General features: G+C 43.8%; 1 protein-coding gene across 10 annotated transcripts in view; it reads left to right on the forward strand.

Moving 5' to 3' along the window:
- BCAS3 (BCAS3 microtubule associated cell migration factor) overlaps positions 1-14,662 on the forward strand; it is a 295,160-nt gene that overhangs the window by 122,219 nt on the left and 158,279 nt on the right. For all 10 annotated transcript variants that reach the window (XR_004419938.1, XM_033078230.2, XM_033078232.2 and 7 more), the window contains 2 exons: positions 2,055-2,251; positions 3,613-3,710. Coding sequence is in view for 9 of the 10 variants with exons in the window: in XM_033078230.2 (XP_032934121.1) it covers positions 2,055-2,251; positions 3,613-3,710 (295 nt within the window). In the remaining variant the exon portion in view is untranslated. The remainder of the gene's footprint in view (positions 1-2,054; positions 2,252-3,612; positions 3,711-14,662) is intronic.

The raw sequence follows: 14,662 nt of genomic DNA on the forward strand, positions 1-14,662 counted from the left end.
AGTCATGTGAATTCACTTACCTGTCTGAGGCTTCAGATGTGGCTGCACATTGAGGTGTCTCATTTGTTTGTGCTGTGTCTGATTTCTCAGAGCACAAAGATGATGAAACTTCTCAATCAGGGGAGTAAGCAGGAATTTTACCTCTGAGCTCATTGGGACCAGATTGCACCTGTAGTTTTTCACCTCTCCAGGACTGTTTGGAAGTGTTTGCTTATTTTACTGTTCTGGTGAAACCTCAGGGAAAAAAGAGATCATGGTAAACCTACATTATGGCTGTTTATTTTTTCCTAATTCTTGGAAGATTCAAGATGTCAACAGAACTTAGGCTGCTCAAACTTCACCACATCCATCCCTCTAGCAGAGTAAATATATTTATAAAGAGAAAAAAAAAGTCCCAAGTGATGTCACAGCACGCAGATAATTCTGAGAATGCTCCTGGAATGTTTAATTCCTGCTGAGAGCAGGAGTGGTGAGAGCCCTTGGAGCACGGCGACGCTGGCGCTCCCCGAGCAAGCCACTTCAGATTAAGCCTGAAGTGCAAGGATGTTTTTCAAAATTAAAGTGTTGTTATCAACAGTAACAGCAAGCAGTGAAAAAACACCGCCCTTCACTTCAACTTTTCAATTAGAACAGTGGGTAATGTGTGCTGTCAGTGGGAAGTAGATACAATATGTTTGTCCTGCACACAACAGGAGAGTGAATAGGAACATCTGGCCATAGCCTCAGTAAAATTGCAAAGGCATCTGTTTACCTCTCGGCTCTGTGACACTGATGGTTTCAAGCTTAAAATACACAGATTACTTTATCTGTGGCCTAATTTACACTGCTACATAAAAGCTACTTGCCTCAGAAATGGCTGCAGCCAAGCTAAATGCAAAGATGAAAACAGAGCTGCAAGGCTGTGGTTATTGTCTGACATTAGCAGAGAACTGACATCATCCAGGGTTTCAAATTGCTCTTTGAAGATGGAGAATCACTACTGCTATACATCTGTGTACCTATCCAAAAATCTGATTTCATGAATTCCTTCACTGACTTGCATTTCTGCTGTGAAGCTGATTATTGTTTTAGCAGGAATTGATAGGAACTTCATAGTCTATTTTCTTTTTTAGAAGTATGAGTTGACCAGAGCTTAATATTTTAATTTTGTCTTTCCTTTTTCTATTCTTTAAAAGCTCTTTTTAATTTTTAGTCCCGTATGATCTTTACAGCTGTAACAATTCTATTCCCTTGATTACAGGAGTTGTATGCTTTGTGTACCCTTTTATTTACAGTTTTCCTGATCTCAAACACCCTACTTCTGTTGAATTGTCAGAATTTTGGTTACATGGACGTGTCTGTGTGGATCCTGCGTGTGGCACATCTGGGTTGTGTTCCTTTGCTGAACGTGACCTGGGCTCATCCTATCACTCTGGGTTATGGATCTTGCGCTTCCCACAAGATGCTCTGTGCCAGCCTCTCCTCACATGTGCCAGCAGGAATTAGGAGCTGTGATTTGCAGTCCAGCTCTCACTGTATCCATGGGAAGCAGTTAAAGCTGTGAACTTTCCCAAAGCAGCCATAACAAAGCTGGAAGGAACTCTTCTCTGGAAGTGTTTCCCTCACCTGGGGGATGTCTGGGGGATGTGGGTTCTTGCTTCCTCTCTCTGCTCCATGCAGATTCAAGCAGAAATGTGTTCTCTGTTGGCCATAGCATTCGAGTTTTGGGGTGCATTTCATCATGGCAAGGGGAGGAAAGAGCAGGACCAGGTGAAGTTGTGGCCAGGATGAAGCGTTGATCTTTATTACAGTTTAAGAACTGGAGTTCAGTGTCCTGAGGCTGGTGGTTCATGAGCTTTCCAGTCTCTGCAAGCTCTTGGCTTTGGCTAAAGCATCCATTCCTAGCAAAGACATCCCCAATTTCCCCTTGTCAAACATTCCTCCAAACACCCTGGCTCAGAACACCCTTTTCACTTGAGAACAGCCGGACTCTGGGAGTCCAGCATGCTGAAGGAACCATTCATTACATGAAGCTGCAGCTCTGTGTTAATCCCTGCCCATGTCCCTTCCCACAGGTGGAAATTGTGACTCACACTGGGCCCCATCGCCGCCTGTGGATGGGCCCCCAGTTCCAGTTCAAAACCATCCATCCCTCGGGCCAAACCACCGTCATCTCCTCCAGCTCCTCCGTGCTGCAGTCGCACGGGCCCAGCGACACCCCCCAGCCTCTCCTGGACTTTGACACTGATGATCTCGATCTCAACAGCCTCAGGTAAAAATAAAACCAATTTCCCAGATTGTTTTGTGCAGAATTTGCTTCCTGCCACGTGTAGGATGTGTCAAGTTTTTATCGGGCTTGTCCAGAGGAAAGTCTTGGAAGAGTGCGTGACGCACCGGTGAGAAAAATCTGTCCAGACCAAGCAGCTCCAATTCCTTTTGCTGCCCCTTCTTGGGCACACAACAGGGAGACAGCACAAAGTCTGGTGGCTTTGCTCAGTGTCCTCTTGCCTTTCACAGTTTCTGCATTGCTTAATAAATTCATTTTCTCAGACGTGAGTGGGAGCTTTATGCCATGAATTTAGACAGCGGTCAGTGTGTTGGAACAGTAAGTGAACTTCTGGAATGTTTTCCTCCTCCCTGTTTTGATTTTTTCCCACTCCTTTTTTTTCCTTCCTTGTAATTCTTTTTCATGTATTTAATTCATCTGTTTTTGGAGATTAACTGGTTTGGAATTGGGGGCAGGGTGTGGGTTTAGGGAAGGGGAGGAAGGAGAACGAAGGTGACTGTGGGTTTACACTTAGTGGTGATTTGTAGGAGAGCTTTGTGCTCCAAGTGTTTGTGTCCAGCCCAGCAACTCCAGATTTAACAAGTTTCCATGCTCCTGACTCTGCATGTGATTTGAAGTCCAAAGTTCTGTGGTAGGGACTTGGATTGTTTGGGACTGTGTCTGAAGCTCTTAGGAGTAAAGCAAGAGAGATGGATAATGTGACTTATCCCATTAAAAGTGGGCAGATTGTCCCTGGATTGGAAATCCATGGGTTTGAAATGTGTCATTTCTCCTCATGTGTAATTACTGCCATGAGTAAGGATATGGCTATCCAATATTTTATTTTTTTAATATATATATGTATACACGTTCAGAAAGAAATAGAAATAAAAAGAAATAATAGAGATCTATGTTACAAAAGGAATCAACAATTACAAATGGATCTTTAAAATGCTGCTGTTGAGGAGGGCAGTGGAGGCTTTTTAACCAGGTTTGGGTAAGGTGAGCTTTTCCCTTTGAGGCTTCCTGAGAGCTCCATCTGAGCCATCCATTGAGAATATCCACTTTGAGTCTCTAGGTGGATTATCCAAATCTCAGTGAGGCAAAACAGAACTTCCCAACAGTTTTGAAGCCATTTCACAATTAAATTGCTGCTTGTCCCAGTTGATTCTGGTTTGGATGGGACTGGGCCCTGCTGAGCATGGCCAGGTGGTGACTGTGAGTCACCATCCCTGGAGGTGTGTAAAAAACTGGACATGACACTCAGTACCAGGTTTAGTTGAGGAGGAGGTGTCAGATCCTAGGTTGGACTTGATGCTGTTCAGGGTGTTTCCCAGCCTGTTGACTGTGATTTGTGTGCTCGGCAGGATCCAGCCCGTGCGCTCAGAACCCGTCAGCATGCCGGGGTCCCCGCGGCCCGCGACCGACCGGCGCGGCGTCTCCACCGTCATCGATGCTACTTCAGGTAGGAGCACCCTCACCTTGTGCTCACATCCATCAATCTGCTCTTTTGTTTTGGCTGGTAACATGTGTACTAATTGGTGCCATCGAGGTTGTCCTGATTTTCTGCGCCATGGGGTAAGTGCTGTCTCATACAAATACTCGATCCTGCCATTATGATGATTTTTTTTTTCCTCCCCCCTTACCACTCAAATGTGAAGTCACAGCATTGTGGTAAGATGTGGACACACTATTTATGTGAAGTTTAACATGAGCTATAGAATGCTAAAAACTGCCTAAACTAAAAAGCAGAACATTTACAAATACTAACACTGAAATGCTTTTATTAATGAATGCCTAAAGCAGAGAATATTACAGTTCCATCTCGTTTATAAAGTAGCTTTCATTGAAATGTAATCATAAATGTAATTGATTTCTGTGAACAGTCAGGACAACAGGAGAGTTTATCTAATGTTTGTGTAATAGGCACATTTTCACTGCTCTGCTCTGAAAAGAGTGTGTAGATTTAATACCACAGTGGTTGTGTTAATATCAACAGAGTAATAGATGTACTATAAAGTTCTCTTTTCCCTCAGTGCTGGGGAATAGCCTGTCTAAAGAAACAAGGGCAGCAGCAGAGCTTTGTGTTCAGTGCAGCTGTACAGCGTCTGAGGGTCCACACAGCAGGATTTTGTCAAATAAAATCTCTCACAAGTAGAATTATTAAACACACAGCATTAGTCAAACAGTCAAGTCGGAGAGGATTTTAATCTTTAGCGATTTGAAAATCCCTGGAGACTCCTGATTGGATTGAGGTTAAACTGGAAAAAGAGACTGGAGCACATACAGAAAGGGGGTTCTGAAGGTTGGTTTAAAGAGAGTTAAAATAAAAGCTCCTGTTTCAGACTCTGTTTGCTGTTTGATATAAATGCTGAGTCCAAGATACTTCATTGTTTGCCAAATGAATTTATTTGGGTATTACAGGATATTTCATATATGTGTTTGTAACAGAGTTCAATAGTAACCACATTTACTTTGGATATTGAGAATTGTCCTTATAAATTCCATTTTCAAATATTTAAAAGTTGTTAAATTAATTCCCGTTGGGCTTAGACAAGCATCTGTTGTTGGTTATTGAAAGGGAATTTTGTTTGTTTTACTACATGGCAAAGTAATTTTGAAAATAATTGTTTGATATGGAAGAAAATATTAATGCATCAGTTATGATTTTTTTTTGCCTAGTTCATCTATGCTTATTGCTCCTAAAAGGTTCCAAATTGGAATCACAGGAGTGCTCCAGGCTGTGTATGTGACACTTGAGATGGAGTGATTAATGGCAGAGCTGTGCCTCACTATCAGTGATGCAGGGAGATATCAGCATCGGGGTGGGGATTTGTCCCTCCTGCCTGGGAGCAGCGCCTTCACCTGTACCAGGGATGTGCATAATTCTGAAATGTCACCATTCTGTAGCTGTAGCACTTCCTAAAGCTGTGCTACTCCACCTACAACAGAAACCATGGACACACAGGTCTGTGCCTCTTCCATGCTGAACAGCTTTTCCTGAGGTGTGGATGGGGCTTTAATATGAACTGACTCATGTGAGTGTGATGAACCCTCATTTGTAATGCCTTTAACATGTGTGTCCATATTAAAATTGCCAAAATCCATTGTATAGATTGTTAGGACACTGAAAATATATTTACTGTACAGCAATGACTCAGTTTGGTTATAACACCTCATAAGTTTCTCATAAACAATACATGGGTTTTGTTGGGGACATGCTGATGGCAGTATTTTATTTACTTCACCCAGGTTGGGTTGGAATTGATTTTTGATTCAGGTATTTTTAGCATCTCTTTGCAGGTTTTGTATTGCCTGATCCTCACTCTTTCCCATGCAGAGCTTAGGGGTTCAAATTCTAAATTGTGTGATGGTTTAGGGGTGTGAATTGTTGCAGAGTAATGGAGACACAAGGAAAATACATAAACTGATTTTTGAGATTTCAAACTGTTCTTGTAACAGGACCCAGCAAAAGAAAGAAGAGTATTTTATACTTATTTTCTTCTCTTCCCATCTCTGAGATGTGCAGAAAACTCCATTAATCTCAGCTGTGGATGGGAAGGGTTTGATTTTCGTACCACTCCTGTCCAGCACTGGGTTTTTGTGTTCTACTCCACCACTTCAATATTCTCATTTCCTGCTCTTCCCACGGCGTGCCCTACGCGGCCGATGCTCTTTATGGAAAAGACATTTTTAGGTTTGAAGGATTTTTAAGTAGGTCATAAATTTTTCCTGCCTGAGCTGAACCAGGAAGTGATTGTTCAGCTCTGCCCCTGCACTGGAGCCTGTTGCACTTTATGAAGATGCTTATCTGGAGCTTTGATTGCCTGTTGCTTGGAGATGCAACCCGTGTGGCGCCTCTGCTTATCTGACTCATCACTTCTCCTTCCTATCAAAAGACTTCAAGTACATGTTTATCATCTCCCATTATCCTTCTGCCATTCTCAATAGCTTCCTCCCTTCTCCCCTGTTGGTGACAATTGTTGTTGTATTTAATAAGCTGTTTGTGTGCTTTTTTTAAGCATGGTTTTCCTCATGTGTCTGTAAAAGTGTGGTTTGCTGAGGACAGTCTTGTAAGGTCACTTGCAAAAGTCTTCATTTAAAAAGTGTAGAACTCTAATGCTGTTGTCTGAAATGAAAATTTGCAGTGGCACTCTCAAGGTGGATGGCTGAATCTGTAATGATTACTTGGATATATTTTAAATATGTGTATTACAATGTGGTTCTCTCAACTCAAAATTCTCCTAAGACACTCTTCTCTGGTTGATATTTTTAAAGAAAAGTTTGCAAAAATTCAGTCACCTGAAGCTACTGGACATTTGTACCTCAGTGCACATATTTTAGTCATATGCATCATAGAGAGAATGTACCCTCAAGGATTAAATGCACTGTAATTCCAGATGCTATTCCAGATTGGCAGTTGGAAATGTTAAAGGGGGACAACGGTGAGTTTAAATCCTTGTAAAGCAGGAAGCCTTTGGTGATAATGCAGCAGCAGAAGAACTGCACAGGTAGGAGCTGCTCACTGTGAGCAGCAAGCAGAGGGTGTTTGTCCCTCCTCCCCAAAGCTGGGCTTGGCTTTCACACCTGTGGGTTGAGTCTTAGTAAGTCAGGTTCTATTTATGAGCCCAGAAATGAAAGAGAAACCTGAAAGAGTCCTCCTGTGTGCAGGTGATGCTGCAGCTCAGGGTCACACTCTTTACACACCCACCTCCCTGAATTTTCATTCTATAACCTGGGGAGGAATGACACACATCATATGTGTTACATATCTGAACAATCAAACCTGCTAGAACTCTGACTGATGAATGATGCAGAAATTAGGGGTGTAGGCAGGTTAGGATATCTGTGCTATCAGCTCTGAGCTTTCAGAGCCACAAGAGCTCTAAGGACAGGATTTTGCAGCAGTTGCTGGTCAGTGTTTGCCCACAGAGCTGCACTGAGTGTACACAGGAGTGTTTCTCTTCAGCTGCACCTCAGGTCCTCAGGTGTGCTCAGTGACTCAGTGCTGCTCATTTCAGAGAAGTGGCTGCATCTGTGTGTCTGTCTATGGAAAGCTTTGTTTATTCCCTCACACAAAGAGCTTTTGGACTCTTACGCATCAGCCCAGTAATGATTTGGTTGCGTTGCTAGAGGAGGATGAGAACACTGACAGAGGAATTGTCTGATCTCTTTTTTTTGCATCAACATCTTCCTTTCCTGCTGGGACAGAATAGAATCATAAATCTGTTTCTTTCTTTCCTAGAATAAATGCAGAAATTGAGTGGAAAGGATTTCAGAGAACGGCATTATTAAATGAATAAAATTAATTTGTAGGAGAAAAAGATCCTGAGGATTCTTTTCCTCATTAATTGTGTGTGGGATGGGGGGAACTTTAATGTTCTCAACTGAAACCTGGTGAGTGCTGTGCTGCAGGGGGATGCACACATCATTTTTTAATGAAGATTGTTTATTACTGTTGTATGAAACTCTGACAATACTAAGCTCTCTTCTGGTTACTTCAATCAATGCCCACTTAAAATCAGTTTGTAATTTAGTGCTTCCCTCTCTTTTGTGTGTGACTGGCTGGTCATGGACAGAGAGCTCTGCCTGCAGAGGCTTTAATGAACAGAAGAATTGGCTGGGGCTTTGTGGAGGAGGGAGTTGTCCTTTTCCTGTTCATCACCACACCTGTGATGCAGCAGCCACGGGACAAATTTTTACTGTCCAGCAATGCTCTCACTTGGAATTTAATAAACACTTCTGCTGTCACACCTTAAACCATCTGAGCTCCTTTGTGTTGTATGCACAATCAAATATTTATTCCCAAATGCTGTACACCACAAAGTGCTGCCTCGGAGCAGCGCGGATCAGTTATTCAGGTAGTAAAGATGTGTGAATGCAGCTGGCAGATGAAGTCACCAACATTGTGAATTCCCAGGCTGTCCCTGCTGCCACAGGCAATAAATGCCAGGGCTGGGCTCCCATTCCAGGAGCTCCGGTGTCAGGGCTGCTCCAGCTGCCCTGCTTGAGTGGAGCCAGCCAGGGCTGCAGGAGATGAAATCAATCTGGGCTGCAGTCCTTGACCTGAACCTGTAATTACCTGCATGGGATAAAGGTGGTTTGTTGTGGCAGATAAAGATTGCACTCAGGGCTGCACAGGATAATGCTGGGCTTTGAAAGCAAGGAAAGGGTTTGGCCCCTGGGCTGTTCTTCACAGCAATGGAGAGGTTTTAATAATGGGCAGAGAACAAGCTGCTCTTAGGGGGCATCACCTGTTCAGTAACACACAAACACCGACCCAGCCCTGCTTGGTTTGTAGTTATTTGTTCTGTCAGCCTAAATTTACATGAGTTTGTTATGCTTCTTTCCTAGAGTAACTTCTGTGCTGATCCTGTTAATACATCTATTTAAAATGCTTATTATGTTAGCTATTTGCATAACATTTTATACATTATTCCCTGATCAGTGACAGCATGTGGGATGTCTCAGGTATCTCTGTTTCCTCACATGTGCTCCTGCTCTCTCCATCCAGCTCATCTGCCTTGCTAAGTCTGTGTGTGCATGAGCTGCATAATTCAAAATTCTGGTACTTAGAATGTTTTCAACTTGATTTATTTCATCTAATTTGAGAAAATGTTGTCTGATGATTTTTGAAGAGAGCCTTAAGACAGAACTGACTCCAGCAGGCTCCAAGATGCCAATGCAGTGTACATGATTACATCTAGAAACAGCTATGCCCTATAGACTGGGGAGATGTGAGCAGAAATTGAAATGACCTGACACTACTGACTGGGCACTTGCTGCTGGATCATTGCCTGGACTGGGAAAAGACTCAGCTGCAGGGATACATGGAGTAGCATTAATGTCTTGAAACACTGGTGGGTGTTTTCTGGAGGCAGGAGGAGTACACTGGAGAGGACAGGCATGTGAGCAGTGAGTGAAAGGCAGCAGAATCATTAGATACTGATTTAATTTTCCACCCTGTGATGATTGTGGGTGGTTTAGTCGGTTCTGGAGGTGGCAGCTCACTCCCCACAGCACAATGTGGTGATGTGGGGTAGCTTTGCCCTGCAAGAGACAGAGGAGTCTCCTCATCCCAGTTTGCCTCTGGTACAGCTGAGCAGTCTAATAGTGATTGAAGCAATTCATCTCTTCTAAGACAGTTGTGTTTCAAACCAAGTCTGTGTCAGCTTAAAAAAACACTGCTGCATGCATCTGATTTCACTGATGCAAATGACAATCAAAAATCAGCAATTTCTAGACCCTGCTGTGGGTGGAATAAGCAGTTGAGGTTCCTGGAGGTGCTGCTCTCCTTGTCCACATCCCCCAGGTGATTTTTGGCCCAGCAGTTCCTCTGGGGATGTCACAGCTCCCTGAGAGCTGAGCTGGGACCTCTCCAGCATCACAACCAAATCCAGGAGAATGGGGTTTTCCTTCCCACAGGAAGATAAGTTGCAGTGGGGCCCCCAGGGGCCCTGATAATGGTCAGTGGCTCAGTGCTGCTGCTCCCAGACAGTTGTTCTCGTGTCACACAACCTGCCTGACGCGTGTACAGGGCTCCATTAATGCAGCCTCTGCAGTGTCTCACTGCTCAAGTGTGAGCTACTAACTTCCAGTTGGGGAAGCCACCTTCAGTTCATATCAGCTGAAAAACTGCAGTGGGCTAGAGCATGGTGTAAGCACAGAAATGCCTTGGGTTTATTTAAGGGGAAAAAAATAATCTTATTATCTGGGGTATTTTGTGCTGGCTAACAAAAACTCATTCTTAATACCAGATTCTTATGTGCCTCTTAATTATCTTTCATTAACAGTTGTTAATGCTGTGTGTAGGTAGCTTTAAAGCTCTGAATAAGTGGGAAGTGTTGATTCTAATCATATCTGACACCACAATCTTCTGTGGAACAACACATGAGCTGAGATTCCCGATGGGCTCCTGTAGGATACAATATTTATTATAGCTGGAGATCTAAGAGCTCCCAGCTACTGTTAAACTTACAAGAGATCCAGAAACCTCAGTGTCTGTACTTGTGTTTTGAGAGGTTGCACAGAAATAACACACCACTGGTATTTGCAGGCAGCGTGTGCATTGACATTTCTGCTCTTTTCCTACACTGCTTAAAGGAAGTGTTTTGCAAATCTTTATATTTTTATAAGGTGGTAACATAGTCTAAGCTCATCTATTAATCTAGACTGCTTGAAATGGCCTTAAAATGGATGTGCAGGTTAAAAGAAGAGTATTTGAATTTTGGAGTCAGTATTGTTTCAGGGAATGCTTTATTTGTAACCAGTTTATAATAGGGACATCTTTATTTAGTGATTTCACTAAGTTAGGCTTTATCTTTCTAAGTATTTGCTCACCATTTCCCATTTTTGTTTTGAAAACCTCAAAATATGCCTTATTATTTCTTGTTGCCACTTTGGCCTGCAGTGTCTGTTAGGTTTCAGCTGTCAGGATTCTGGTTCTGATCCTCTTGAGATCCTCCCCTCTTCTCAGATGTTCCAGAACATCAGCCCTTGTCCTCAGGGCTCTGCAGACCCTTCCTTTTGTCTTGCAGCTTCCTCCTGCTGTAATTTTTAATGTAAAATCAGCATAAGCACTTACTTGCACCACTGTTAATCCAAAAGGAGCAGGTTTTAGCAGTTGTTCATTAGAGTGTGATGAGAAGTGTGGGTTTGGGGATATGGCACACAGAACTGAGCTATTTGGCATGATAAATTAGCCAGGTATTTAATTACTGCAAGGTGGAGTTTAATACCTTGAGTGTGTTCCAGTCACAGCCTCCTCACCCTGGCTACTCACTGGAGTAAAGATGTTCTCTTCTGGGAATAAATGTTTATATCTAAGTTGAAATACAGCCTGTTGGTGCTTACTTGTGTGTATATATTTTACTGCCTCAGTGACGTAAGGGCTAAAGAAACAGATGGAAAATATTTTGTTTTCCTTAATTATCCACCACTATGGGATACCCATTGGCTTGGAGCTGTGGCTCCTCCCCTGCCTTGGACTCCATCCCTGGCATCACCCCAGCCAGATTTTAATAGTTCTTTATCTGCTGCTTGCATTGCTTTTAACTTTCACTTTTTATTACAACCCAGGCTAAATTGGGTGCTGGTTACTGCTCCAGCTCTGGCTGGAGAACTCTGAAAAGCCAAAGCTGGTGCCAGCAAGAGCAGGGAGTGGGAGCATGGGGTGAAAGGAGCCCCTGATTGTCCCCATCCTACTCCTCAGCTGCTCTGGTGTGCAGGGAAAGTCCTGGAGGTCCCAACCTCCAGCTGTGGGGTTTATTCCTGCTTGGAACAGCCCACCTGGGACTCTGCTTCCAAAAGGAACCTGGAGTCTGAGGGAGCACCTGAAGCCAAAGCACTCCCTGTGTTTGAATGGTGCTGCTGCCCTTGGGAAGGTGAAAACAAACAGGGCACAGTCAGCAAAAACCAGAAAACAGGTTTGGGGTTATTGGCATCATCATCCTGGGATTTCTCCAGGTGAGAGGTGGTCCCTGAGCCCTGAGGCTCCACTCGGTGCAGGCCTGGAAAATGGAGCAAGGGAAAAGCAAAAGGTGCTGATATGAACAACATATGGTTTCTGCTGGAGTTTGGCCACACATTTAAGGCCTCAGAGAGGATTCCTGGGGCCTTCGTATCCTATCCCAAAACCAACACAAAAACCTTTCCAAATACATTTTCTAAGCTCTGTGATTGTAATAGTCCTATCAAAAATCCCATGTCCCCAGGTCAGGTGGGGTGCAGACCATCCTCTCCTGAAATCCCAGGCTTGCCAAGCCTTTCTTCCCTGACATTTCCCTGCAACCATTTGTGCCTGGTGTGGAGCACCCTGGGGGCTGTGGCACAGCTGCTTTCCCTGGAGCTCACATCTGCTGCAGGAGCAGGGCTGTGTGTCCCAGCTGGCCCTGGCTCCCTCCAACCCACCTGGGCTCAGGGATAACTCCTGCATTTGTGAGGCTTTGGCACAGCTTGGAGGAGTGGGAGTTTTGGTAACTGGCTCTGCCATCCCCTTTTGTGCTGCATTTCCTCAGCTCTGAGTCACAGTGCTGCTGGTGGTGTGAGAAATGACATTTTCATAGCATCTTTCAGTTTTGGGACACTACAAAAAATCCTGACCATACCACTCCAGGAAAATGCTACCTGCTTAATTCTGCCTTGATGCAAAAAAAGCAAGAGAAGCCACTGTTGCAATAAGAATCTTGCTTGCTCCTTGCAGTTTCCTTTAATTGGGATTTTCACCTCTATTATTTACAGCAAACTGCTGTGTGCTCTACTTTTTGCTCATCACTTAAAATATATTTTTAAAAGTAAGGAGAATTTTACTTGTGATTGAATGTCAGATGTAGCAAATGGCCGTGGATCATCTGCAAAGTTTTTGTGTTGTTGGTGGATTTTTAACAAGCACGAAGTTGCCATGAAAGAATTTGGAGAAGCAAAGAGTGCTCTGGTAGTCTTTTGTTTGGTGTTTGTATTTAAGCTCTAAAAAAACCACAGATAAAAGCAGACCAATACCAAGTATACAGTAAAATGCTTACAGGGAGCTACATTTTAGCATTGAAGTTAGATAAAAAATTCACTGTATCATAAGTGAACCATTTCCCCCTTGATTTGTGTCCAAAATATGAGGAAAAATTTTGCAGCTGCATTATGCATTTTACAAAAGAACATATGCATGCATTTAAATCATTTACATTTCATCTTTGCTTTCTCTTATTTTGAACCCATATTATGGTGAGTGACAGCGTGTTTGGAAAACTGAGGTTGAAAGCAAAGTTTAAACTTTGATGCCCAGTAAGCTGAACTGCCAGCAGTGCTTCACTATTTCATGATTTTATTTCAAAGTTTGGCTCAAGCTTTTTTCCTTTCTCTCCAATGAAACGTGTTTAAAACTTTGTGAATCTGGCTGACAAAAGAAGAAATTAAATTACACTGCAGTTGGTTTGTGCTGCAGAGGAAGAGCATCCATCCTTATGGATCAAGTTCTTGGGAGGATGCACAGCTTAAAGATATTCTGGGTCAGGGCTCAGAGAGATTATTAACTGGTGATATCAAATATTCCCCATGCTCTGAGATGGTTTTTGATAGGGGGTGAGGAGGGGAAGGTGGAGGGGACCAGCTCTGTCTCTGTGGCCATTCCCAGCACTGCCTGCTCTGTTAAACTCGTGTCTGATCCACTCCTGCAGCAGGAGTTTGGGTTGGGGGTGTGATGTTTTGTGTAGTGCCATCAGCAGGCAGCACTCCCCCACTGCTGTGCATGAACAAATCAAACCCAGCTTTATTGGCCTAGTTATGGCCTTTTAATAACCCTTCAGTGAGGGATTGTGCAAGGCGTGAAGTGCGAGCGCCCGCTCGGGGTCACGGCACTGACGGGGGCACACGGAGCTGTAAGGGGGTGCCAGGTGAGGCTGCCCCCCTTTTCCAGGGGCACATGGAGCTGGGCTGTGCAGAGCAGCAGCAGCACCGTGCACAGGTACCCGATGGTGCTGGGGACTGGGGGTTGTCACCTCGCCCCACAGAGCTGCCCTGGTGTGGCACTGCCACCGGAGCGGGGACAGGACAGGGTGCCAGCACCCAAAGCTGCCCTGGGAGGAGCCAGCTGCAGCCTGGGCTGTCACACAGGGTACCAGAGCTGGGGTCCATCACCTCTGAGCCCTGGGACTGGCAGGGACAGTTTGGCACACACAGAGCCACAGGGTGTGCTTGTAAATGCAGGTTTGAAACTGGAAGACTTGCACACATCTCTTCGATTCAGAGCTCAGAGTACAGAGGGACTTTCATCCCTAACAACTCGCAGAAATTTTTCCTCATTGTCTTCACCTTCCACAAGAGTTAAACTTCCAGTTCTTAATTTATTTTGCTGGTAAAGATTGACTTATAATTGAGGATATCACGTGGAGGACCTGTAACTTATTTGTATATTCATCCTTGCATGTTTAAAACCAAGTCAAGAAACTAATGAGGTTACAAAAATATTGCTGATCCTGAAGCAAATACAGTTGGAGAACATATGCTTTGGTTTTACATTTCTGCCTCTAAAAGGTGACATGTCCCGTGTTTGTCATTTAATTTAACATTCTATATATTTTTAAACGGCTGTATGATTTGAAATCTCCAGATGCCAGGCTTTGTGCTAAATGAGGTTGACAGTTCAGTGATGTGGAAGGCCATTATCTCACCTTTGTGCTTCTGAACTGTAGCCACTTGCCTTTGCCTGCTCATAATGCATTTACTGCCTTACAGCCCAGGAATTTCTAACACCTATTGAAAGCATTAATTAGCTATGCCACACTGATGAGCACTTTAAGTGAAAAGCAAGAATTGATGCTGCTCTTTGAGCTGATATTTCTCCCACTTCAGAGGATAAGAAGCACCTAGAGGAATGAAACCCCCATATTCCTCAGGCAAATCCAAGCCCTGACTGTGCCCTGGCCA

The sequence above is a fragment of the Catharus ustulatus genome, chromosome 22, assembly GCF_009819885.2.
Source record: "Catharus ustulatus isolate bCatUst1 chromosome 22, bCatUst1.pri.v2, whole genome shotgun sequence".
NCBI classification, from domain to species: Eukaryota; Metazoa; Chordata; class Aves; order Passeriformes; family Turdidae; genus Catharus; species Catharus ustulatus.